Here is a 23131-nt window from a genome sequence, read left to right as displayed (position 1 = left end):
AATAAACCACCACCACCATCACCCTACATTATCACTTGCTCTACAGTTACTTCTGTGTCTTCCCTGGAAGAAGCAAATTGTAGCTTTGATGCGGGGGGGAAAGACTCGATAGCACATCCCTTTGCCATCCAGATTGGAGGTGTGTATGTGAGGGAGGTCAGGCAGAGGGGAAAGGGTGCTAAGCGCTTTCATTTTCTTGCCCACAACAGAGGTGATTGTGCCTTCTTCCCACAAAAAAAAGAAGCTGCTGTAAAAGTGGTAATTAGAAGGTTAAAAAAATTATTTCAGTAGCATGGGGAAAGGAGTGGAGAGCTACTTTTCATTGTTGAGAGAGAAAGAGAGAGACCGGGCCCTCCAGAGTGACATTTGGCTCACTGCCACCCTAACCCAATTGCAGTGAGATTGAAGAGGCTGATGAGCAACAACAAAACACACTTGCATATGCAGACACGTACACCTTTGTTCAACAACACTGTGATGACACAAGAAAAGGGCTTGGTTCTCTGAAGCAAGAAGCAAGGAAAGTACATTGGAAAAGCAAACATAGTTACAGCAGGGAGTAGCAGCAGTTGCCATAGAAGAGGCCTAGCCGAGGCACAAATCGGCCTTCCATCATTCAGGTGGGGGCCAACTTACAACCATGTACTAAATGCAATCCCCCCCCCAGCTTCACTATGGCACTAAAATAAAATACAGCTTTGTAGAATAAGGTGGCAGGCTATGCCCGCTTAAGACTGGAAGGGCCGTTCGGTTGTGGTGGCTACACAGCAATGCCACCCTGTCTTGAGGGGCAGGCAGGTAGGTCCCCAAGAGCCAGCAGAGCCTACAAGGATTCCCAGCGGAAGGAATAACCAAGCACGAGAGAATACAGTTGTGGCACTGAACGTTGGGATCTAGGCAGGAAACCCTCCCCCCCCCCTTGGAACTGACTTGGGCCTACCGGTTGCCACAAGTCAGGAGGGGGCACTTGTCCCCCTCAACTACACAGCCCAGATTTATTCCAGTCTGCATCCCCTTCTGCCCATAGGAATTCTGCAGGTCTTGCCAGCTTGACCACCTCGGCATCTCAGTGCGCGAGGCCTCCCTTCTGGCCGGTCCAGAGCTCTCGCAGCTCCACCTTACAGCCGAGGTCCCGCAAGGCTGCTTTGGCCACATCGTCACAGTCTCTGTGTGCTGCCCGAGCTTCCGTTATCAAAGTCTCTGCTCCCATTTCCAGGATGGGCTGGGAAAAGTCTTGGGTGCGGGAAACAAGGTTGCGAATCAGCATGCAGGCTTGTTTCTGCAAGGAAGGAGAGGAAAGACAGTCCGGTCGCAACCATCGTTAAGACTTAATCTCACCCTCTTCATCAACCTTGATTCAATCACAGATATCACGACTCTCCCTTACAGATCCTCCAAGGCAAATTACAACAACACAATGGGAGTCTTTTTTATTATTCCTATATGCAGTAATGAGTTGAGGGACAAGGTAGGACTGAAGCACAGATGTGAAAGGAAAATAAATATTTCAGAAGTCATTATTCCACCCCCCCAGCGCTTTTTTCAAATTTTTCTGATGGAAAAATTGAGACATTAGGGTAACACTAGGGGCGAAAGGACGCCTCCAATAATTTCTCTGTTGGAATGAATCAAATGCTTTTTAAGAATAAGTTTTATTCACTCACAAAGTGAAGTATGAACGTTTTTGGATAATGATCATTTGTATGTACACTATAGATATGTGCAACATACTTTCAAGGATATACCATGCTATATTTAAAGCTAAAACATTCTCCGGCCGTGAAAGCCTTCGACAATACATCTAAAACATTGAGTTTGGTGTTTTTAATGTTATAATGTTTAACTTGATATCCAAATATGTCAGTAGCTTTGCCATGACTGTCTAAATAGAAAAGAGTCCAGTAGCACCTTTAAGACTAACCAACTGGTGCTACTGGACTCTTTTCTATTTTTGCTACTACAGACTAACACGGCTAACTCCTCTGGATCACTATGACTGTATGAAACTGTTTTCTATCCAAATAATACACTTTCTTTTCTGTATTACAGAATTTATATTCTAAGTTCAGTATTTATTTTTCCTACCACCCCTCTCCCTCTCTGGATTATTAGGTATTGCCATATTTCTGGGTCCACACGTAGACTACCAGAATAAAGAATGGGTTAGAACAGATTTAATATGAAAAGAAACTAAAATATCTTATACAACTGTATCTAACAGTGGAATCCTAAGCACGATTATACCCTTCCAAGTTCATTGAAGTCAATAGGCTTAAAAAGGTTTAACTGCTTAGGAAATCTTGTTCTACAAATCACCAGTTCCCTAACAGTGTAAATATACCGTACAGCAGCAGTGTGTCTGAATGGGAAATTCTATCACTTTATCTGCCCCGTTAAACAGCAACAAAATAAAAAAATATAAAACAAACAAATCATGCCAATTTTAATCACATAACAGATAAAAGACTTCATGCTGTGGCCACAGTGTGGGAAAGATGTTCAGTGGTTTCCAAGGATAACTTGGAAAATGTTTCCCTAAACTGTCCACAGTCGGACGATGCATCTGATGAAGAGAGCTGTGGTTCTCGAAAGCTTATGCTGCAATAAAGTTGGTTAGTCTTAAAAGTGCTACTGGACTCTTTACTATGCTGGAGACCAATTATCATCAGTATGGAATCAGGTTGGTGTGCCGCACATAGTCCTATATCCCTTGCTTTTCAATCCTTATGTTCCTTAGAACAAATCATCCATAGTTTTGAGATTGGCTGCCATCAATACGCCAATGATACCCAGCTCTATATATCCTTACTACAATCCTAAGGAGAGTTACTCTAGTCTAAGCCCACTGATTTCAAAGGGGTTAGACTGGAGTAACACTGCTTAGGATTGCACTGTAAATCTCCTACTGATGCAGCAGAGGCCTTGAATCGCTGCCAGGCTGCTGTGGTTAATTGGCTAAGAGTGAACAAATAGAAACTAAACCATGAGAAGGCAGAGGTAATGCTTGTTGGGAAGACAGAGATCCTGAAAGACACTGTGCGCCTCACTTTGGATGGGGTTCAGCTGACCCTTGCGGATTCCATAAAAAACCTAGGGATTATACGCCAGTATCATTACAGCTGTCAACATCCAGCATTACAGCTGGAGAAGCAAATCAATGCAGCTACAAACAATGCTTTCTTCCAACTCAGTCTAGCTTGGAAGATGGCTCCCCCCAAAGTCCTTCCTGGATTCAGTTTCTCATCGCTGCAAGACCGCCTCTTCCCCATGCTCCACCACAACAGCTTCGTTCCTCAGAGCAGGGCCTTCTTCAGATGGCACCTGCAAACGGGCATCCCCAACTGCCTGTGCACGTGCTTTCTCCATTATGGCCCCGTCTTATGGAACGGACTGCCGGGTGAGGTCAGGAAGGCTCCTGCTCTCCAGGCTTTCCACAACGATACAAAACTGAATTAATCGGCAGCAAGACTTGGGTCCTCTAACGCCCAACTACATCTAGTCGGTCTTTACGGCGCTACTGCTTTTCTTGCTTTTCTACTACAGACCAACACGTCTACCCACCTGAATTATTCAGGAAGGCTTTTCGAGACAGATAAGGCTCAACTGTAACAAAATGGTTCAGAAAGATAACTGGATAAAGAGTTAGGGACTGTGATCCTTACTAAGGTGTATAGTTTGTTGTTGTAAGTAGGAGTCAATCATGTAATCTTTGTTTTCTTTAACATGTCATATCAATACTTATGTTTTGCTTTAAGTTCTGTTTATATTTCTGTTGGGTTCCCGATTCCTACAATCCAAATCCTATTGCACTGTTTATTGGATGTCTTATTCTAGTGACAATATTGACTTATTTTAGGTTATATGCCCTGAGTCCCAGTGAGAAAAGTGGATTATAAATAACATGAATAGAATAGAATAGAATAGAATAGAATAGAATAGAATAGAATAGAATAGAATAGAATAGAATAGAAGCCCTCTGTGACAAATGGTAGTAAGTCAAAAAAGCACGTTTAGGAGAAAGGTGGCATTTTTTAATTGCCTCTGATCACACAATACAGGAATAGAAGAAACCCAGAAGCTGCAAAAAGGCCCCCTGATCTAATACCCTCCATCCGTACCTGTACAGTGACTTCCCTAGGATGTGCCTTCATGGCCTGCAGTGCCGCCAAGGCCCCCCCACCTTCCATGATGACGCGGCAGTTCTCAGGTTTGCGCAAGGCCAACATGCACAAAGCCGCGCAGCTCTGCTCACACACCTGGAAACAGGAAAGGAACATGAAGAAGAGCGCTTAGCCAAATCCAAAATTACCAACCGCAAAGCTTAAACAGCCATCTGGTAAGGCTTTCTGGTGGTTGGGAGTCAATCCTTGGCTGCCCTTTCCGCGTTGCCTGCTGCCCTCGAGGGCAACATTGTAAGCCCAAGTGAGTGCCCATCACTTCTGGCTCACCCGTTCAATGAAGAGCAGCAGCCACCACTCACTCCCTTGCCACTATCCCCTCTGGCTGGTAGCTCCTGCTCCTAATAGCCATTTCTGCTGGCTCAAGCAGGCAAATGAATTACGGTCATCAGCATGCAATAGCCACTGCCACCTGGCAGAAGAGGGGGGCAAGAAAGAGGGAGGCAGTGTGCACACCAAGGGAAGGAAGAGGGATGGGGGTGCCAATCTCTCTTCCACCTCCTTTTCCCTGTATTATTCTAGTCCCCCTTTAAAGTCATCTGAATTAAATGAAGGACTTTTACGGAAGCTGCCAGCTAAGGCCAGGATCCCAGTAGGAATGGCTGAATATTGGTTCAGTGTTAGCAATGTGTTTGCAGGCTCCGGCCTAGCTTGAAACATGCTAGCTCAGCTACTCGACAACACCTGCAAGTGGCCTCTGAGTCTCTAGTGAAACGACCTTGAAGACCAGTCGTAGGGTGTCCTGTCTTCTCACAGATGTAGTGCTAATTAGCAACTTTGCCCTGATTGGCTCCTGAGTTACCTGGTGATACACTGAGGGCTAGAAATGATGGCTTCTCAGTACGCATTTACACCTACCACTTTCTATTCTTCACTTTGGCCAGCTGCCGTGCTGCACCAGCTAAGCAGGGAAAGGGCCCCTATGCTACCAGATGGGTAAAAGGAACACTCATTGGATGCCAACCAGAGATGCTTAAGTTGGTAAGCTCTTCAAGTTTTAGATAGGCAGATTTTAGTTCAGCAACAGGAAGATTTGTTTTATATCTGTTGCCTGTTTTTATGCTTTGCTGCACTCTCTGAATTTAATAAAGTATATTTTAATCAAGCTGTTTCTGGAATCACTGATTGAGATGTGAGTACACCCCAAGAATGAACCTAGAGACTGGAGGACCAGGGACTGGAAGTTTGGGGTGGCTAATCATACAAAAAATAATATTTAATTAATATATTTAAATAAAAGACCAATTTTTACAATTCACACGAGAACCAGCACGTTGGTTAGTGTTTTATAGTAGGATGGGGGAGACCAAGGTTCAATCCACCACTCCACTCTTCTCTCAGCCTCATGAGCCTCCCAAGATTGTTATGAAGATAAAACGGAGGAGTGGAGAGCCACTTGTGCAGCCCCAAGATCCTTAGAGAACGGGCATGCTAAAGATGCAAGAGACAGATGTCTAAAGTAAGGTAAAATAAGCAAGGCCAGACATAGCAGAAAAGTTGTATTAAAAAGATATACAAAGCAGTCAAGATTTTTTTTTTAAAGGCAAAACAAAACAAAAAGTCTTTAACTAGTGCTTAAATGTTCACGTAACTTGCGCAAGATGAGAAAGTGCAGGAAGGGGCTTCCATCTTGGGGCAGAGGGTTCCATAGATCAATTCTACGGCAAGATCCCCCCTCTGGCTTACCTGAGGGCTGCCCAGGTGGCGGCTCATGGCCAACACAATGAGATCAGTCCCTCCAGCATTGACGATAGCATCCTTCACATCATCGTTGCCAGCAATAGCCCGGATGGCGCTCAGCACTTGTTTCACCAGGTCCTGCAATCCACAAGGGGAAAAGGAAAGAAATCTCAGCTGGGCAAGAGGTCTCAGACAGAAGACACCTGGGGGCTTTTCCATTTAAAAAGAAGAATCGACCCATGGCAGAGGGGTCTGGAATCTGGAAAAATATAACAACCAAGGAAGATTTTTTTCCTCGGGTTGGGATTGTAGTGGAATTCCTATCAGCTGCACTCAGTCCATGGGAGAATCCTCATCCAACCAGGCAGATTGGCAGCAGGTGAATGACTGGCCACAGGAACATCAGGAAATAGACAGGATAGCTTCAAAAGGGATTAGACAGATTCATGAAGAAAACAAGGCGTACCAGTGGCTAAAAGGGGCCTTCATATTCATAACTAGTATTCCCCTGTGTACCAGCTGCTGGTGGGGGTAGGGGCAACAAGAAGTTGTGTCTCTGTGCCCCTGCTTGTGGGTTTTCAAGGGGCATATGGATGGCTGAACATGAAGGTCCTTTGGCCTGATCCAGAAGAGCTCTTCTGACGTTCCTATGAATGCAATCCCCTTTGAGATTTCCCAGGACAGTAGCTACAATTGGCACTGGGAAATCTAACAACATCCCTCAATGCAGCCAGCTGCAAAAAGTGGCTATAGTGTTGGTGCTTGATAAGGATCAATGTCACAGAGCTGAGATGGGGGAAATAATGTTCCCTATTCATCCCTTGCTGTTTCTTCAGCCTGGGTTGGCAGACAGTGCAAGGAAGGCTGGAGAAAAGTTGGTCACTTCCTAACAAAATCTGGTCCTGCAGCTCTAGCTGGAGATGTCACTTGCCATATGGGGTATATAGTCATGTAAGAACTGTTTCCTGAAGTTCTGAAGCAGATGTTGAGACAAAGATTCCTGCCCCCCTTCTCCCCATACCAGAGTTTATCTTGATACAGACCTGATGGTCAATACAATCGGCCAGCAACGCCACCATGAAATTTAAGCCTCCGAGGTCTACAATATCCTGGCAAAACTCATTGCGGACAGCCAACCGGGAGAGCGTGGCACAGATTTCACTCAGAACGCTGCAATTGTCTGTGAAGACTGGGGAGGGGGGAGAGGCAGAGAAGAACCAGAAAAGAATTGTATTATAAGTTATCTTCGTTGGTAGGTAGCTCATAATAGTTTAATTGATGTTGTACAGGGCTTTTTTTCTGGGAAAAGAGGTGGTGGAACTCAATGGGTTGCCCTTGGAGAAAATGGTCACATGGCTGGTGGCCCCGCCCCCTGATCTCCAGACAGAGAGGAGTTTAGATTGCCTTCCGCGCCACTCCAACGGAGCGGAAGGCAATCTAAACTCCTCTCTGTCTGGAGATCAGGGGGTGGGGCCACCAGCCATGTGACCATTTTCAAGAGGTTCCGGAACTCTGTTCCACCACGTTCCAGCTGAAAAAAAGCCCTGATGTTGTAGATATTTATGATCTGATAACTAATTTTTTAGCTTTATTAATCATATGGATTAAGGACAGTGTGATGTTTGTTTATCCGAATGTATCCTATTTGTATTTTTCAGGTTAAATACATTTTTTTTAAAAAAGAAGAGAAAGAATAAGACACTTTATGAATCACAGCAGGGCTACAAACAAGGACTGAAGACAGGTGCAAGATTTTTTTAAAATAAAGAAATTTCTAATCCTTCTGGGCTAAGCAGCCAGAGGACTGGCAAAGGAAGATTTCCAGCCATTGAGGGCGGGTGAGGCTTTGGAACTCTTCTTTCCATTTCTCCACAAAATCTCCCTCATTCCACATACATTAAACTTTTAATTTAATATTGCTCAGTGCATGCCATAGTTTTTGATTATACTGTATTCTGCTTGCATTGTGTAATCTGCCTTGGGTCCCACTGAGAAAGACAGACCATGAATGAATGATTCATGTAAGACACAGACTGGGGCTACTGTTTCTTTACATTGTTCTTTGGCCTCCCAAGGTTCAGGAAAAGGATGGGGCCCTGATGGTGTGGACATCCCTTCCAAGGAGCTCCATGCAGTTCTTCCTCACCCCTCCAGCCCCAGAATGGGCAAGGGCTCTGCTTTGATTGGGAGGGACCAGGGAACCCTCTTGCCTTCCTGGTAACTCTCCCTTCAGCCAGGGTGTGCCCTGATGTAAGGACAAGTGCAAGGTGCGAGGGATCCAGGCCTTGTAAACAGAGAACACTTATTTACTCAAATCTACCATAGTCAATTAAGCAAGAGCAGTGATAAAAAAAGAGCAGAGCACCACGTAGTATACATGGTATACTACAACAGCACACGGCTAAAGATCCAGGGAAACAATCTGGCTGAAAAACCATCAACTGATTGGATTCTTGCTGTTATTTCAGCAACCAACCCCCTTCGTGGCACACTCAGCCCCTTTCCGGTGAGAAGGACTCGGCTTCCCCCTAGAGCTACTTTCCCACCCCCAGCTCCAAGGGCTGAACTGCCTCCTTCCCTCCCTGCACAGGGCTTTATTATATGCTCTTCCTCATGGTCCCACCTCCTCATCAACCATTGGCTTCTGCTTTTCCTGCCAGTTCCACCAGGCCCAATCTTGGGGCTCAGAAGGTGCCTGGGGAACCAATGTAGGCCCAGAGGGGAAACTTACAGTGAGATCTGAGGCCGGGACGCAGGGCTGGTGCATCCATTGAGGCGGGTCCGGCAGCTGCCTTGAGCGCTGAGGTGCCGGAGGCACACGCTGTGGAGCTGGCAGCAGCAGCGCTGGTGGCTGAGCCGAAGCGCTGGGAAGCCGCCCATGCACCGCCCCGGCCACCTGTCATGCCTGGCCTGCAGCTGCAGTACCCGGCTGGGAGCACGTGCTGGCGGCGGCATTGCAGGGCAGTCTGAGCAGGCAGCCTCCCAGCCGTTCCACTCAGTCGCCCCATGCTGCCACTGCTGCTGCCTGCATGCAGCTGCGGGCCAGGCGCAGCAGGCGGTCGGGGCAGCGCGGGGCAACTGAGCGCCAATGGGGCTGGCTCGCAGTAGCATGCTGTGTGATGACATCACACACAGTGACGTCATCATGCAGTCCGGGTGCGAGAGCGTGCGCGCTTTGCGCACACGCGGCAACAACCCTGAAGCTGCCCCCAGCCTCAGGCACCAGAAACTTTGGCACCGGCCCTGCCTGCACGGGAGGGAAAGGCTGCCCTGAGGCATACAGGCTGCTCCACCCTCAGCATCAGATCTTGACACAGAGGTGGAAGGGGGAGGAAACACCCCAGGTGGCCTGTCTCCATCCAGTCCCTATCCCTGGCTCTCATTCAACAGGACATGTGTGTGTGGCATTTACCTTTGGCTGCCTCTATAAGGATCCTCAGGCCATCATGTTCTACCACAATCATCTTAGCGTGGTCATGAGCATGGCCAAAGGGCACCCGGATGTCATCGTCAAACGTCATGATGCGTAGCCCTGAGCAGGCCTCCCGGACCACGTCGGCTTGGTCCCCGTGTCGGACGATGGCCCCAGCAAGCAGCGGGAGGATGCCGCCTTTTACTAGGTCCTGCCGGTTCTGCTCGTGCTTCAGGCAGGCGTGGCGGATGCCACGGACTGCCGCAAAGGTCAGCTCGGCATCATCCCGGCTCTCCCGCAGCACTCGCAGCAGCAGCTCCTGTCCAGAGGTGTCAAGGAGGTCAGGCTGGCCATCCAAAAGTGCAGAGAGGGCATTGAGGGCTTTCAAAAGTGAGCACCTGTCCTCAGACGCCAGGCGACAAGCTGCCATCACAGCGGGGTAGGCACCTTTCTGCCCTGCCAGGTAACGGACTGCCAGTTCCTGTCTGCACTGCTCAGCAAAGCTTGCTAGAAGGTCGTCTACTTTGCTGGAGTCAGAGTCAACAACAGCTTTCTGAAGAGAGTCCAATGTCTGAGGAAGGAAGAGAAAAATAAAATATGAATTATACCTAGGGAGGAGGCCATATTTCACAAGGTGGCCCAATCAGAATCTTCCCATTTCAATTTTGCTTTTTGGGAAACCAACCGAGAAGTTTCCATTCCCTGCTTCCTCTGGATGCATTTCCCCAACAATTTCGGTTTTCGATGTTCCCTGTTAATCTATTGCACATCAGTGGTGCAAAATAAAACAGAAGAATCTCCAGGGACAGCTGCAAAAATGAGGCAACATGAAACCACTGATGGAATCAAGAAGACACAGCAACGGTCACATCAGCACTTCCCCACTGACTGCTCATACATCCAATGGGGTATGTCAGCGAGAGTCCCGATTCAGGGGCTGGATCCTGTGGACCCATTCCACGAGCATTTTCTTGCAACATAAGAAGCCTTCCTTTGATGCAACAAGTTCAGAAGGTGAAAGCTTCTTGCACTGGAAGAATGTGCCACTGGCTCTGGTAGTGGGACAGACCTATGGGACCCGATTTGGGCTGACCTATAGCCCGCCGCCGTAAGCTTTCCTGAAGTGAACATTTGTACCCTCAAAGCTGCAACAGAGAAAAAAAAATTCAGAAGTGATGACATGCCCAAGATGGCACAGCAGAATTGAGCCTTGATTTACAGGGTAGGTTTTCTTGTCAGAGCCAACATTGATGAATCACCTGTGAAACTGTAATGGATGAGGAAATGGTAGAAACCGGCAGATGAACTGCGTGCCCCTGAGGAAGCACAGTGTGAAGATACAGCGTGTGAAACGGAAACGGCCAATTGTCCATAGGGCGAGGATGTCTGGGATTGGACGTCGGCTGGAGGACTCTATATCACCTGCCGTTTACCTTGCACTCTTTGCACTTTATTGACTCTATGTTTGTGAAAGAGTTGTCGGTTATTGATCTTTTTCAATGAGATTGCCAGATGGGATATGGATTTGTGGATCGTATATTTATGAATTATGTAATTTAGATGCAATTTAGATGTGATTTATGCACTTCACACACTTTGAATTTAAATACTTGTAAGTAATTTGTAGTTGATTGTTTAACTTCATAGAGGGGACTCTATTTAACTTCAGTTTTCTTGTCAGAGCAACAAGGCCAGTTGCAAGAACCAGACGGAAGGGCAGAAGCTGGGAGCGTGTCAGTGTTACTTCTTTGATGCCTGGGTAAAGGCAGAAAAGCCAGGATCCTCATATTTATCCCTGGAGTTGACCCACCAGAGGCTTCATACTGCCCAGAACCAACCTTTCGTGTTCCATTTCCCTTCACCCTTCCCTGGACAGGCCCTCTGCACTGCTCCCCCCTCACCTGCAGAACGGCATGCTTCTGTTCTTGACCATTTTCAGGGGCTACCTTCACTACGTTGCTCAAATCTATACCTGGAGAGAGTGGAAAGGAAGGGAAAAGACTGCAACAGGGTCCACAAAGAATTCTTCTCACTTGACCCCCATCTCTGCCCTCCCACAAGGTTTTACATAAATTGTACACAAATCTTAGTTAACGCCATTTGTTACTCTTTAGCTTTTGCAGGCATCTCCAGGCAACACAGTCCTGCAGCTCGTATGATGATGTTGTCTTAATCGTCAGTCCACTATCCCCAACCAAGCACTCAGCAGCACTGAGTGCATTGTCTCCCTGCCCCCCCCTCCATAAAATAAAAATTATGTACATTAAAACAGCACTCCAGACAAGGTGTTTTTGTTTATATTATATCAAATGGATTAATAGATCTCAAGCATACATTCAATGGGACCCTTGTGACTGATGTCACCAAGCCAACTCCCCAAGGTCAAGTTGGATTCCTGTTTGCCGTGTGCTGATTTTTTAAAAACAGTCTAGGGAAGAAGCCCCAGACTTTATCCCCAAGGCAGGGCGAACACCATAATACAACTGCCCTCCTTTGGCTGTCAGGAGCGCTTGCAAGTATGGGGAGAAGTCCCAAATGTCATGTCCCATTTTCCCCTAAATGTTCTGAATGCTCTCTAAAGTTTGTAGACCACGCCTTGGGGACCGCATGGCTCCTGAGAAGACTCACAGGCCTGGACCATGGCATGTGTGCGTGTGCAAGGGAAAGTGAACTGAGGGAAGACACCCTGAAATAGGGGATGAGCCGCAGCCAGTTAGAGGAGACATCATTCTAAGTAGTCATTCAAACTCTCCTATGCTGACTTCTTTTCCTGGGTATCCCAGAGGACCCTTCAGGTCATGTGCTCCATTCCACCAATTGGGCCACTTAGGCTGAAGACACCCCAGAACACCCCCAAACCTGTGGGGGAAGTTCCATAGCAGTGGGCATGCACTCTTTCAAGGATGTCTACTATTTATTTATTTTTTTAGTGATAAATGCCAGCTCCATCTCGGTTCAAATTGGCTTATAATAAAAAATATAAAATAATAAAAGTGCCACAACAATGATTAGAGAAACATTTCCCCAATCAGGGATTTGGTCAAGTCACTTGAACCCAGGCTATAATAGCAACCAGTTGCCAAAGAATCCCTTGAGTTTCCAAGGAACCTTCAGGTTTCTCAGAATGCAGTTTCAAACCACTGGCCGGCACATATTTCTGAAAAGGACGAGCATGAAATCCATGTTCAGCAAGTGGTACCTTGGGACTCAAACTGCTGGATAGCTTCAATCACTGCTTCTTCTGGATCCATGCCAAACTCACTGATGTTCTCCTGGACCACGCTGTCAAATGTCTCCTGGGTAATCCGTTTGGCTGCCATTTTGATTCTACGTAGAGCTGGATTCTCAGCCTACGAGAGAGAAATGAAGTTTATCTGTGTTTATGCTTATTCTATTTTTTTTAAAAGGCAAGTAAAAAAAAAAGGAAAACAAGATTTGCATTAGAAAAACAAAGAAAATGGCTGAAGATTATCGTAACAATTCTCACTGCAACATGAAACAAAGAAAAGGTGATATTCCATAAATCTGCCTTCTCCAGTTTAAATTTCTCAAATGTACACCAGCCTACAATCATACAGACCCAGGGATCACCTAAGTCCGGGACTGCCAGCTCTGGCTACCAGCACCTCTCCAGGGTCTCAAGCACAGAAAGGCTTTTCTTAGCATCTGCTACCTGAAATTCTTCAACTAGAGATGCACAGAATTGATCATGGGACCGGCATGCAGACAATGTGTTTTAATACTGAGCCATGCTTCCCCCTGCCACCCAAGATATGAAACTGCTTTTTGGCCCATGTAATTCAATTTTTGTTTAATAAATCTCTAGGGTCTCTTAGCTCAGAAGTGTCTGCTTGGCTGATACGAGTCTCCAACATCCCAGATGAAGCATTTTTCCAAGCTAAAGATGGGAAGGCCCAGAAAAAAAACTCAGAAAAAAAACCCTGGACGTTTTTACAGCTTTTTAAATGTAAAAATTGGGAAATTTGGGGGATCACTGCCCCCCCAAACCCCTTCTTTTTTTCTTTTGGAGTGAGTGAAACTCTTTTTGAGACAAAGTTTTACTTGCTCACAAGTGCCAAAGAGAAGAAAAACTGCTGAGCCACGCCAAAGGTGGTTTGGGCAGGATGCCCCATTTACATTGAGAAGTCATCATTGCAGCCAGAAAAAATGCCAAAAATATCTTCCCTGAACGCAGCTCAGTGCCAGCAGCCCCTGCATAGATTCCACTCAGCACTCAAGCATGCCTTTTATCCATTTGGCTTGCCTGGGAAAGATGCAACATTTGCAGACAGTTTGAATCTTAAGAGAAATAGGCTTGTTTCAAGCATACACAAAAGTGTCTGAATTATTACCTTGCATTACTCATCCTTTGTATGTGGAAGGTCTATTCTCCAGTTTAAAGGGACTCACATAGCAGATGCTGGGAAAGGTTAGACTTGAGTAACTCTGCTTAGGATTGCACTGTAAGTGTAGCTATATACCAGGAGAGGCTGTGGCTCAATGACAGAGCTTTACACACACAAGGTCCCAGGTTCTATCCCCAGCATCTCTAGCTAAAAGGACTAGGCAGCAAGTGTCGGGAAAGGCCCTCTGGCCAAAGTTGTCCACTATTGCTCTGGGCCTACTCCAGAAAACTGGCATAGGATGATTGCAGTATGATAGCTTCAGGAGGATAACCAGGTTCATTCGGAGTATTATTGGGGGGGGGGGGAATCAAGTCCAGTAATATCTTAAAAACCCAGCAAAATTCCCCAGGGTATCTATCAGCTTTGTGACCTAAGGCTCACTTCATCAGATATGTCAGGCACTTAATTTGCTGTAAGCTCTACTGAACGCAACTGTAGAGGAACCTGCTTCCAAGCAAGCACACATAAACTCAGGTTATAGCTAATGTAATATAGGATGCCGTGCATTAAAACCCACTTGGGATTTACACGTGGGGAATGCTGCCAGCGAGGACCCCACACTTTTTAGCAAGTAAGCGGTACCTAAAATTCTTCTTAGAAAACGCGCTAAGTATGTTTTAAGCACCAGTTCTCTCCTCTACCACCACCTGACACCGTTCCCTCTGAAGATATACAAGCCTTCAGATGGGGAGGAAAATCCCACTTGCACGGATTAATAGTGCGATCCTAAACACAGTTTCGCCGTTCTAAAGCCATCAGCTTCAACAGACTTTAGAAAGCACAACTCAGTTTAGGATTGCCCGGTTCAATAGGAAGAAGAGATTCTCTAATGAGTGGGGATTGGTTTAGGGGGAAGAGAGAGGAGGACGAGGGTGGGCTCAGTCCCTTATTGTCAAGGTCAGGACACACCCTTGGTGGGGTAAGGAAAGGAAATAGAGACGATGAGGCCTTTAAGCATGTGCAGAGTGCACACACGCCCCATAGCTCTCACCTATACACAGGGGGACGAGGCTTTATTTTAAGGCCTGCCGTCCCTTTGGCAACGTTTTCAAATCGCTTACCTGGCGTGCTCCTTGGCAGTTGCCTCCTTGATAGGTTAATATCGCAGCTACCGGGCTGCAAATGCGCATTCACAGCGTCTACGTCCACTAATTTTGGCCCGCGCGGCCTCCATACAGCCCCTTGCTGCCGCGCCCCCCTCTGTGTATTGCTTAGCCAATAGAAACACCGGCTCCGCGCCATAAAAGGTTGGTTAATTGCGCATGCGTCGGGTTTTCACATTCGATTGGTCAGACGTTGGGGCGTGCCTGTTACTGTCCCAGGAGCTTTGTGTGGTAGAAGAGCGCATACGTTGTCGGGAGACGTTGGCGGGTGAATCTCTTCGTTCTCAACGTTGTATTTTCCGAGCAGAAGGGGCAGTGGGGAGGGAGAGGAGATAAATATTCGCTGTGCTGGGTGGTGAGGGGAGGGAATGTTAACAATCCTTTCAAGTGGAGGCAGGAGGTGCGCATGCCCACTGAGGGACACCGCACGGGAAACCGGGTTCGAGGGGGAAAAATAGAAAGGCTGAGGGTTTTGCGCATGCGCCGCCGGGAACAAGGCTGTGGCGTGCGCATGCGTCGAAAACCTTGCTCTGGCGTTGCAGCCGTCGCCGTCGTTCGCCCGAGAGGCAGCGGCCGTGGCCGGGGTGGGCTGAGTCTCAAGGCGCATGCGCCGGGAGGTTTTTCGTAGCTTGATGGGGTCGTTTCTTTGGCAGTGGTAGCTGAACGAGGGCTTGAAAGGAAGGGGGGAATAGTTTAGGCGAGGCCCCGCCCCTGAATTTAAGTCTTGCAGATTCTGGTAGGGAAAAAGGAAGAGGGCCGGGCTTGGGGAGGTGGGCTGCCAATTGCCTACGAACGGGAAAATTCACCCTGGACCGTTCCTCTGCAGGAATCTGCCAGCGGAGCCTTTCCTTGGTAGAGAAGCGGGAGAAGCGGTTGCAATTGCTTGCAAAACCGTGGGAGGGGAGAAGAGGTAAGGGGCCCACCGTCAGCTGAAGATCTGCTGCAATCACAACTGATATTCAGACTACAGAAGTCCATTCTCCTGGGGTAAATGGCAGCTTTGGAGGGTAGTCTCTATGACCTCCCTTCTTTTTTTTTTTACTTTCTGCCTTCTACCAGTGCTGCTCCAGGAGTTTCCCAAACCAGAACTGACAACCTTAGGGTTGCTTTCTGAGCAAAGGGAAAGCTGGTTTCTCTGACTCAAGTATCAGCTTGATCAGCCTGGTGATCAAGGAAGGAATCTAGTCAAGGTATTTATTGTATGTATATCCTGCTTTCCTTCGTAGGACTAAAGGTGGCTGACGGAAGGTGTTTTGTAGGAGGTCATTGGTGTTAGTCCTGAGGTGAGTGCATTGTGAAATACTTGACCAGGTTATGGCTAGGGGTGTGCGATCTGGGATTCTGATTCAGAAAAAACCGTGAATCGGCCTGAATTGGAAAGCTATGGGATTCCCGAATCAAGCCCCGATTCAAAAATAGTGAATCAGAGCTTTTTGAAGCGATTTGTCGGTGTGCTTCGAATCTCAGAAATTGCTTAATTCCGACTCTTTTTCGAAACCCAAATCTTTTTTTTTTGTTGCACATCCCTATTTGTGGCTACAAGAGTTAGTTCATCTAGGAGAGAGGAAGGCTCTTGTTTCCTTGAACTTGGGGTCACTCCGTCTAGTGGAGGGCCAGTAGGTTCAGGACAGACAGAGAAAGTGCTTCACCCAATAGATGAGAACTTTGGTTTTATAAGAAGTGGTGGTGGCTGTTATGGCTTTTGATAGGGATTAAACACATTGAAGGCAGAGGAGAGAACTGTCAAGAGCTATCAACCGTAATAATTAAAGGGATACCATTTTGTTGGATATAGTATAACTCAGAATACCAGCTGTGACAGACACCCCCCCCCCCCCCCAAAAAAGAAACAGGGAGTGATGGTGCCTTCATACCCTGTCAGTTTCTGAGATTCTGATTACCGTTGGAAGAGGGATATCAGTTGCCATCACTACTATTAATTTAGTGGCTCAGGACTCATGCATGGTTCTTTGACATGGTACCTGTGGCTCTCCTAAGCATTGGTTTCCAATTTAATATTTGCCTCATGTTTCCGGAAAGCGGACATGCCTTGTGGTTGGAAGGGTTGCTTCTGTTGTGAATTTACAACAGTTCCCATCTTGAAACGGGCCACTGGATGAACAGGTAGAAGAGGTGTAAGCCTCGTGTCAGGGAAGAAAGTAAATGTGTCTGTTTTGGTTGATGATGGTTGCAGATGTGGCTGCCCTTGAGCCACAGTGTGAGTACAACTGGACTGGATAGATTCAGTACAACAGGGCTGTTTTAACATGAAGTAGTAGCCTGTCAGCAGCAAACAGGCGTATTGGCTAAAGAGAACCTCCGTGCTGAGAGGCAGTTTACTGCTGAATAGCAGTTTGGAAGTAACAGTAGGAAACATCTTGTTGTTCCTTCATGCCCTCTTGGAGGTACATGGCTGGCCATTGTTGATTTGATCCAGCAAGTTCCTTGGGGGTTTTTTTCACCTAGTAGTTAAAGCTAAGTATCTACGGTAGCATTTTTAAAAAAGTAGTCCTTGCTTGAATGAGCCATAGGAGATTAATTTACTTTTTTGGAAATGGGTTTATATTATTCCCTTCGTATGCTTGGAGGGGCTTGTGAAAAATAAAGCGTATTGATATGTTGGGGAGAATAGTTGTGCTTTTTAAGGAAGTTAGTTCCTGACCAGCCCAGTTCCTGACTAGCTCACCCAGTTCTGGGTGATGCTTCCGGCCCCTGGCATGGGATATAGCTCTGCCGCAGCAGCTAAGCTGGTCTGGCCCTGCAAATTGTCTAGAATGGAGAGCACCGGGTACAATATATATGTCAATCTGAGGTCTCTGTAGGAAGGCCAGGAGAGAAATAGTGTTTAAGGGGGTCACTTGCTTGCTCTGGGATGCCAGCTTACGTTTTCATGAAAATTTTGTGGCTGCAGAACCCAAAATGGCCTCCCGCCGGATGACGAGAGAGACTTTTGATGCCGTCATGCAGGCCAAGGCGAAACGGTATCGTCTGGAGCGAAGCGACCCTATCGACGAGGCCCTCCATCAACTTAGAGGTAGCGTTTGCTAATCCTCATTGTGGTGTTGGGTTGGTCCTGCTCTTAACAGCCATCTGTATTATTAGGTGATAATATTTACCATTTAATGATAATATTTACCATTTAATACAGCACTTCTTAGAGCTCAGCATGCTTTACTTACATTATCTCAGCTTTCTCTACCTCAGCCCTCTGAGGCGTATCATAAGAGTTATCCCTTAGCTGTTGTGCCTGGTGCGGGGGGCTGCATCTACCAAAGAACAGCTCGTCTAAAGCCATCTACTGAATTCCTGGTGCTGACAAGAATTGACCTGGGGACCTCCTGGATCACAGCTCATAATTTTTAGCTGCTAGATCTGATCTCAGAAGTTACCCAGCTTTAACTTTAACTGAGGTGGAATATTTTGAACCTTTTTTTTTTGGTTCATGCTAAAATATACTGTAGTTCTATTTCATGATTATATTGTCTTTCATCCACCTATCTGGCAGTTAACTATTGAAAAATGGGGCTCCATATGGAGGGGGGGATGAAATAAGGAAATCCACCTCCGTACTAACCCTCCAGGTTTCTATAAACGGTAAGGGGCTTGACTGGTTATTCCCTCTGTAATGATTTGTGTGTGTTTCTTTACATGCTTGGTGTGTTAGAGATGAAGAAGGGGGGGGGGTGAAAGGGATGAGTGAGTGAAGTGATTGGTTGATGACAGAGTATGGGAGGAGTGGAGAGAAATCTGATTGGACAGCGGCAGTGCTGTGGGGGCGGAATGAACTGCAGTTTTTTTAGGTACTAAGCAGAGAGAAAAGTATTCATTCTGGGCAAAGCAGGCAACCTGTGTGGAAGTCTGAAAGCATATATCTGAGTGAAAGATTAATCAATCTAATTCAGGCAAGCTGTATGAAAAGGCCCGAATGAAACTAAGTCTGTGTAGAATTTATTCTCTTAAAGAACAACTGTTGGGAAAATTACTTTGTGTGACTGAGCCTATGTAAAGAAACTTTTAAGCGCAGATAATGGCAAACCACCCTGTAAAAAGTCTGCCAAGAAAACATCGTAATGCAATGCCCCCCCCCCCCCCGCCATGGATCAGTAATGACTCGGTGCTTACACAGGAGATTACCTTTACTTAACTATCTTTGAAACCATCAAGCTTAAGAAATAGTGTGAAACCAATTCGCTTCATCTAAAAATAAAAGTTTATTTTGTATTTTTGTTCACCCCAGAGTATATGTGATTCCTATATATCCCATTCTTATCCTCAGGGCCACATAGTCCCACGAAGGAGCCTGACGTTTGAGCACAATATTCAGGGGGAAATTTAAGTTAATTAGTTTGGAATATAATTCCTAGTGGCAGTATTATCTACCCAGAGAGTGTAAGAAGAAGAGGGTTTAAGGCAAAATCTAACTACACAACGGAAAGGGAGTTGTGACACCCTCCCCTGGCCCCATTTTCCTTTGACTGACCCTTAACTGCTCTCCAGATTCTGTACCTCCAGGAGCATTAGGCTGATTTTTGAGGTCTTCCATCCTTTTTTCTTTTGATACATTTACAAAGTTACATTTTTCAGCTTGCCTTGGGAGTTCTCCAAGTAGTCAGAGACCCTTATTTTGTTTGGCGATTGTGCCTTGCGGCTCTCATAGTTGGCAAAGACCACCCACTTTCCAATTGGATATAGTAATAAGAGAAGACACTTCTTTTAGATCATGTATAAGGTGGGAAGGAGGAAGCAAATTACACCCTTATCTGAAAGCTGAATGAAGGTAAAATTGGTTTCCTAAGTAAGTAGTTCAGCCAAAAAAGAGAACCAGTAGTTGTAGCCAGGGCTGTGCAAGCCCTGGTCGCTTCGGGTTTCCAGCTTCGGGTTTACCCAAACCGGGAAACAGCTTCGGGTAAAGCTGCTTCGGAGATACAGCTTCGTATAGCTTCGGGTTTGCCTCGGAAAGATTCGGGTGTCAATTTCACTTCTAGCTTTCAGGTGCCCTGGGGGGGCAATTTCTTTCTGAGTCAAACCAAACTTGGTGGAGACCTTCTCCTACCTCTTCTCTAACAATCCCCCAAGTTTCGGAAAGTTTGGACTTTGGGGGGCCATGTTATGCCCCCCCCAAGATGGTACCCCCATCCTCCTCCATTCACCGTTATTCCCTATGGGAAAACAGGCGACCTTTCTAGGTTGCTAGGGGTGCAATTTTGCAAGAAAAATGCACCCAACTTTCAGGGGCCCTTCTCCTACCTTTCCTCCCACCCCCCACCAAGGCTCAACCTGCTCCCACTTTGGGGGGGCATTTTATGGCCCCTCAAAGAAGGTACCCCTATCCTCACCTTCTCCATTATTTCCTATGGGGAAAAAATGAAGCGGCTTGTGTGGCTAGGGGTGGCATTTTGCATGCAAAATGCCCCCAACCCTCAGGGGACCCCCTCCTACCTGTTCTCCCACCCCCCACCAAGGCTCAACCTGCTCCCACTTTGGGGGGCCATTTGGGGGGGGGCTAACCTGAAACCCCCAACCGCCCCACACAGCCCCAAAGACACCCTCCCCAACATTCCCACACTTTCCCCCTACCCCAAGAGCAGGCTGGCCAGCCATCTCCCATTGTTCCCTATGATGGGAACTTTTAAACTCTCTTTCCCAGGGCAATTATGCACATCCCAGGGGTGCTATAATGGAGGGCACACTCCTGAGTGCAACCTTGTCCCTGTGAAAGCACACCTGAACCACAGACACCCTCCCCAAAATTCCCCCGCCACCTTTGTTCCCTATGAGGGGAACTGACCTAATACCAAAGAACAAAACCACAAACACACACTGAATAAAGTTTAAAATCTTTATTTTTCAACCTTCAAATACAGAAAAGAGGCACAGTAGTGTGACACAGCACACCATTCCCCCACCCCACCCCAAGGGAACACAACTCACTACACACCAGAGAATCTGAAAAACAGTTGCATGCAAAAAATCTTTATTTCCTGTTGTGATTCAAGTTACACAGCAAGAACACAACACCGAGGGCATCGCAGCCGCCCCCCCACCCCAAAGGAACACAACTCACTACACACCAGAGAATCTGAAAAACACAGTTACATGCAAAAAATCTTTATTTCCTGTTGTGATTCAAGTTACACAGCATGAACACAACACCGAGGGCATCGCAGCCGCCCCCCCACCCCAAAGGAACACAACTCACTACACACCAGGAAACACCCCTCCTCCCCCTCCCAACCCTTTAAAATCTTAGCTTGGGGCAGACACACAGTCTCTCTCTCTCTCTCTCTCTCTCTCTCACACATGCACGCACGCACGCACCAGGAAACACCCCTTCCCCCCCCCCCAACCCTCAAAAATCTTAGCTTGGGGCAGACACACAGACACTCACACACACACCAGGAAACACCCCTCCCCCCCCCAACCCTCAAAAATCTTAGCTTGGGGCAGACACACAGTCTCTCTCTCTCTCTCTCTCTCTCTCTCTCACACACACACACACACACACACACACACACACACACACACACACACACACACACACACACACCAGGAAACACCCCTCCTGCCCCCCAACCCTCAAAAATCTTAGCTTGGGGCAGACACACAGACACTCACACACACACACACACACACCAGGAAACACTCCTCCCCCCCCCTCTAACCACACACACACACACCAAATGTAGAAAAAAAATTAATTTTTTAAAAAAAATTCACTCCCGCCCAGTCAAGCCCCTAATCCTTCCCTCCCCTCCCCACACCCACCAAGACAATCCCCCCCCAAGAAAACTTAAAATACTTTAAACAGGTACAAACCCCCTCCCCCAACCAACAACAGTAAAAATGAATCAAGAAAAAATTCTGAAAAAATGTAGAAAAAAATTAATTTTTTTTTTAAAAATTCACTCCTACTCAGTCAAGCCCTTAATCCTCCCCTCCCCACACCCACCAAGACAACCCCCTGAGAAAACCCTGTGAGTCACTGACTCGCTCACCACTCCTGCAGTCCAGCAATGGTCAGGCGACAGGCAGGAATTCAATGGGGGAAGTCCTCCACAGCAAGACTGCAGAGACGAGGTGCTCGACTAGCCACAGCAGCAGCGGGGGTCTCTCAAGTCTCTCAGTCTAGGAAAGAGCAGAATGGAAACTGGTTATTAAATAAGTATATTAACTCTTTGAAAACTACTTCTAAATTCTAACCCCTCAGTCCCAAAGTGTGGAAGCCAGAGTAAAAAACTAGGCCAAAGCCTTGGCACACACCAGGGAAGCCACCCACTGTAGAAATGAAAGGCAAGCACAGTAAAAAAAAAACTTTAAACAGAGCAGCAGTGGGCCAGTTTCAAGTTAACCCCCCACCACCACCTAGGCCAAAGCCTTGGCACACACCAGGACTTGGCATGAGTCTGCCCCTGGGAAGCCACTGTTAAATTTAAAAAATAAAAATAAAATGCAAACTTAAAACAAATCCTTTCCCAAACCCATTGCCCCCCCCCAACCACCCCTCCCCCAAAGATCAAAGAATCTTGTGAGTCAGTGGGACTCACATACCAGTGAGATGCAGGGCCAGTCAGCAGCGCTCCGCAGCAGGGTCCTCCTCTTCCAATTTCTGTCCAGGCAAGCCGCTCTGTCAATGTCAGGGTAAATTGGAAGATTCCTAAAGGGAAGCCTCCAATTTATAACCCTGCGCTGCAGCATTTTAAAAAAGGCACTCTACTTTCAGAGAATCCCCATTGGCTAGGCTGGAAGGAGAATGCTTCTGCAGGATTGGCCACTCCTAACCCCTCCTCCCCCTTGCACTCATTGCAAAGTCTGCAAACAGTGCAAAGAATCTCTCCAAATGTGCAGATTTGCACTGTTTGCAGACTTTGCTTGCTGCTTGCATTGGCAATGGAGATCAAGCAGCAAGCAAAAACTCCCGCCACTTTTTCAGGGATGGGAGGGGGAAGGAGGAGGTTAGAGTGAGTCACTGACTACTCCTCCCCCTCCCCTCTCCAAAGCCAGAGCTGGAGGCCTTGAATAGGCTTCAAAACGTTGCCTTTAAAAAAAAAAAAAAAGCAGGGGAAGCTTTTTGCTTGCTGCTGCTGATCTCCATTGCGGGCTGCTTGCAATTGCAAGCAGCCCGCAATGGAGATCAGCAGCAGCAAGCGAAAAGCTTTCCGTGCTAAAAAAAAATAACGGCACTCGGAGCCCAAGCAACACGAATCGCTTCGGGTTGCTTAGCTTCGGTATTTCCAAAGCGGGGCCATCTTGCTGGCCCCACTTCGGGAAATTCCGAAGCTACACGAAGTGGGTAGCTTTGGGTAACTTTACCCGAAGTGAAACCCGAAGCGACCAGCCCTAGTTGTAGCATGA

General features: G+C 47.0%; 2 protein-coding genes across 9 annotated transcripts in view; one reads left to right on the top strand and one right to left on the bottom strand.

Moving 5' to 3' along the window:
• Nucleotides 1-450: 450 nt before the first annotated feature.
• On the bottom strand, nucleotides 451-14853 carry ARMC6 (armadillo repeat containing 6). Its single transcript, XM_054980893.1, has 8 exons — nucleotides 14738-14853; nucleotides 12470-12620; nucleotides 11172-11242; nucleotides 9271-9841; nucleotides 6902-7047; nucleotides 5865-5996; nucleotides 4119-4256; nucleotides 451-1279 (listed from the first exon to the last, which is right to left on the bottom strand). The coding sequence occupies exons 1-8, from the start codon at nucleotides 14804-14806 to the stop codon at nucleotides 1067-1069; spliced, it is 1491 nt and encodes a 496-aa protein (XP_054836868.1). The 5' UTR covers nucleotides 14807-14853; the 3' UTR covers nucleotides 451-1066.
• Nucleotides 14854-14966: 113 nt separating this feature from the next.
• The window catches only part of SUGP2 (SURP and G-patch domain containing 2), a 34396-nt gene continuing 26231 nt past the window's right edge, over nucleotides 14967-23131 (top strand). For 4 of the 8 annotated variants that reach the window (XM_054979674.1, XM_054979667.1, XM_054979673.1 and 1 more), the window contains exons 1-4: nucleotides 14980-15047; nucleotides 15606-15689; nucleotides 16006-16062; nucleotides 17691-17813. In XM_054979674.1, coding sequence (XP_054835649.1) covers nucleotides 17699-17813 — 115 coding nt within the window. In that variant the 5' untranslated portion in view covers nucleotides 14980-15047; nucleotides 15606-15689; nucleotides 16006-16062; nucleotides 17691-17698. The other 4 variants (XM_054979671.1, XM_054979669.1, XM_054979668.1 and 1 more) reach the window with 4 other exon arrangements.

The sequence above is a fragment of the Eublepharis macularius genome, chromosome 5 (genome assembly GCF_028583425.1).
Source record: "Eublepharis macularius isolate TG4126 chromosome 5, MPM_Emac_v1.0, whole genome shotgun sequence".
Lineage (NCBI taxonomy): Eukaryota > Metazoa > Chordata > Lepidosauria > Squamata > Eublepharidae > Eublepharis > Eublepharis macularius.
Note: the sequence above shows the minus strand (reverse complement) of the source record. Positions and strands in the feature narration are given on the sequence as shown.

Excerpts from the sequence above, each read along its gene's own strand:
- ARMC6 (XM_054980893.1), bottom strand. The coding sequence starts at position 14,806 with ATGCGCATTTGCAGCCCGGTAGCTGCGATATTAACCTATCAAGGAGGC. Across the intron at positions 7,048-9,270 it reads CCTTATAGAGGCAGCCAAAG|TCTTCACAGACAATTGCAGC; the intron begins GTAAATGCCACA and ends CCCCCTCCCCAG. Across the intron at positions 4,257-5,864 it reads GCCACCTGGGCAGCCCTCAG|GTGTGTGAGCAGAGCTGCGC; the intron begins GTAAGCCAGAGG and ends TCCTGTTTCCAG.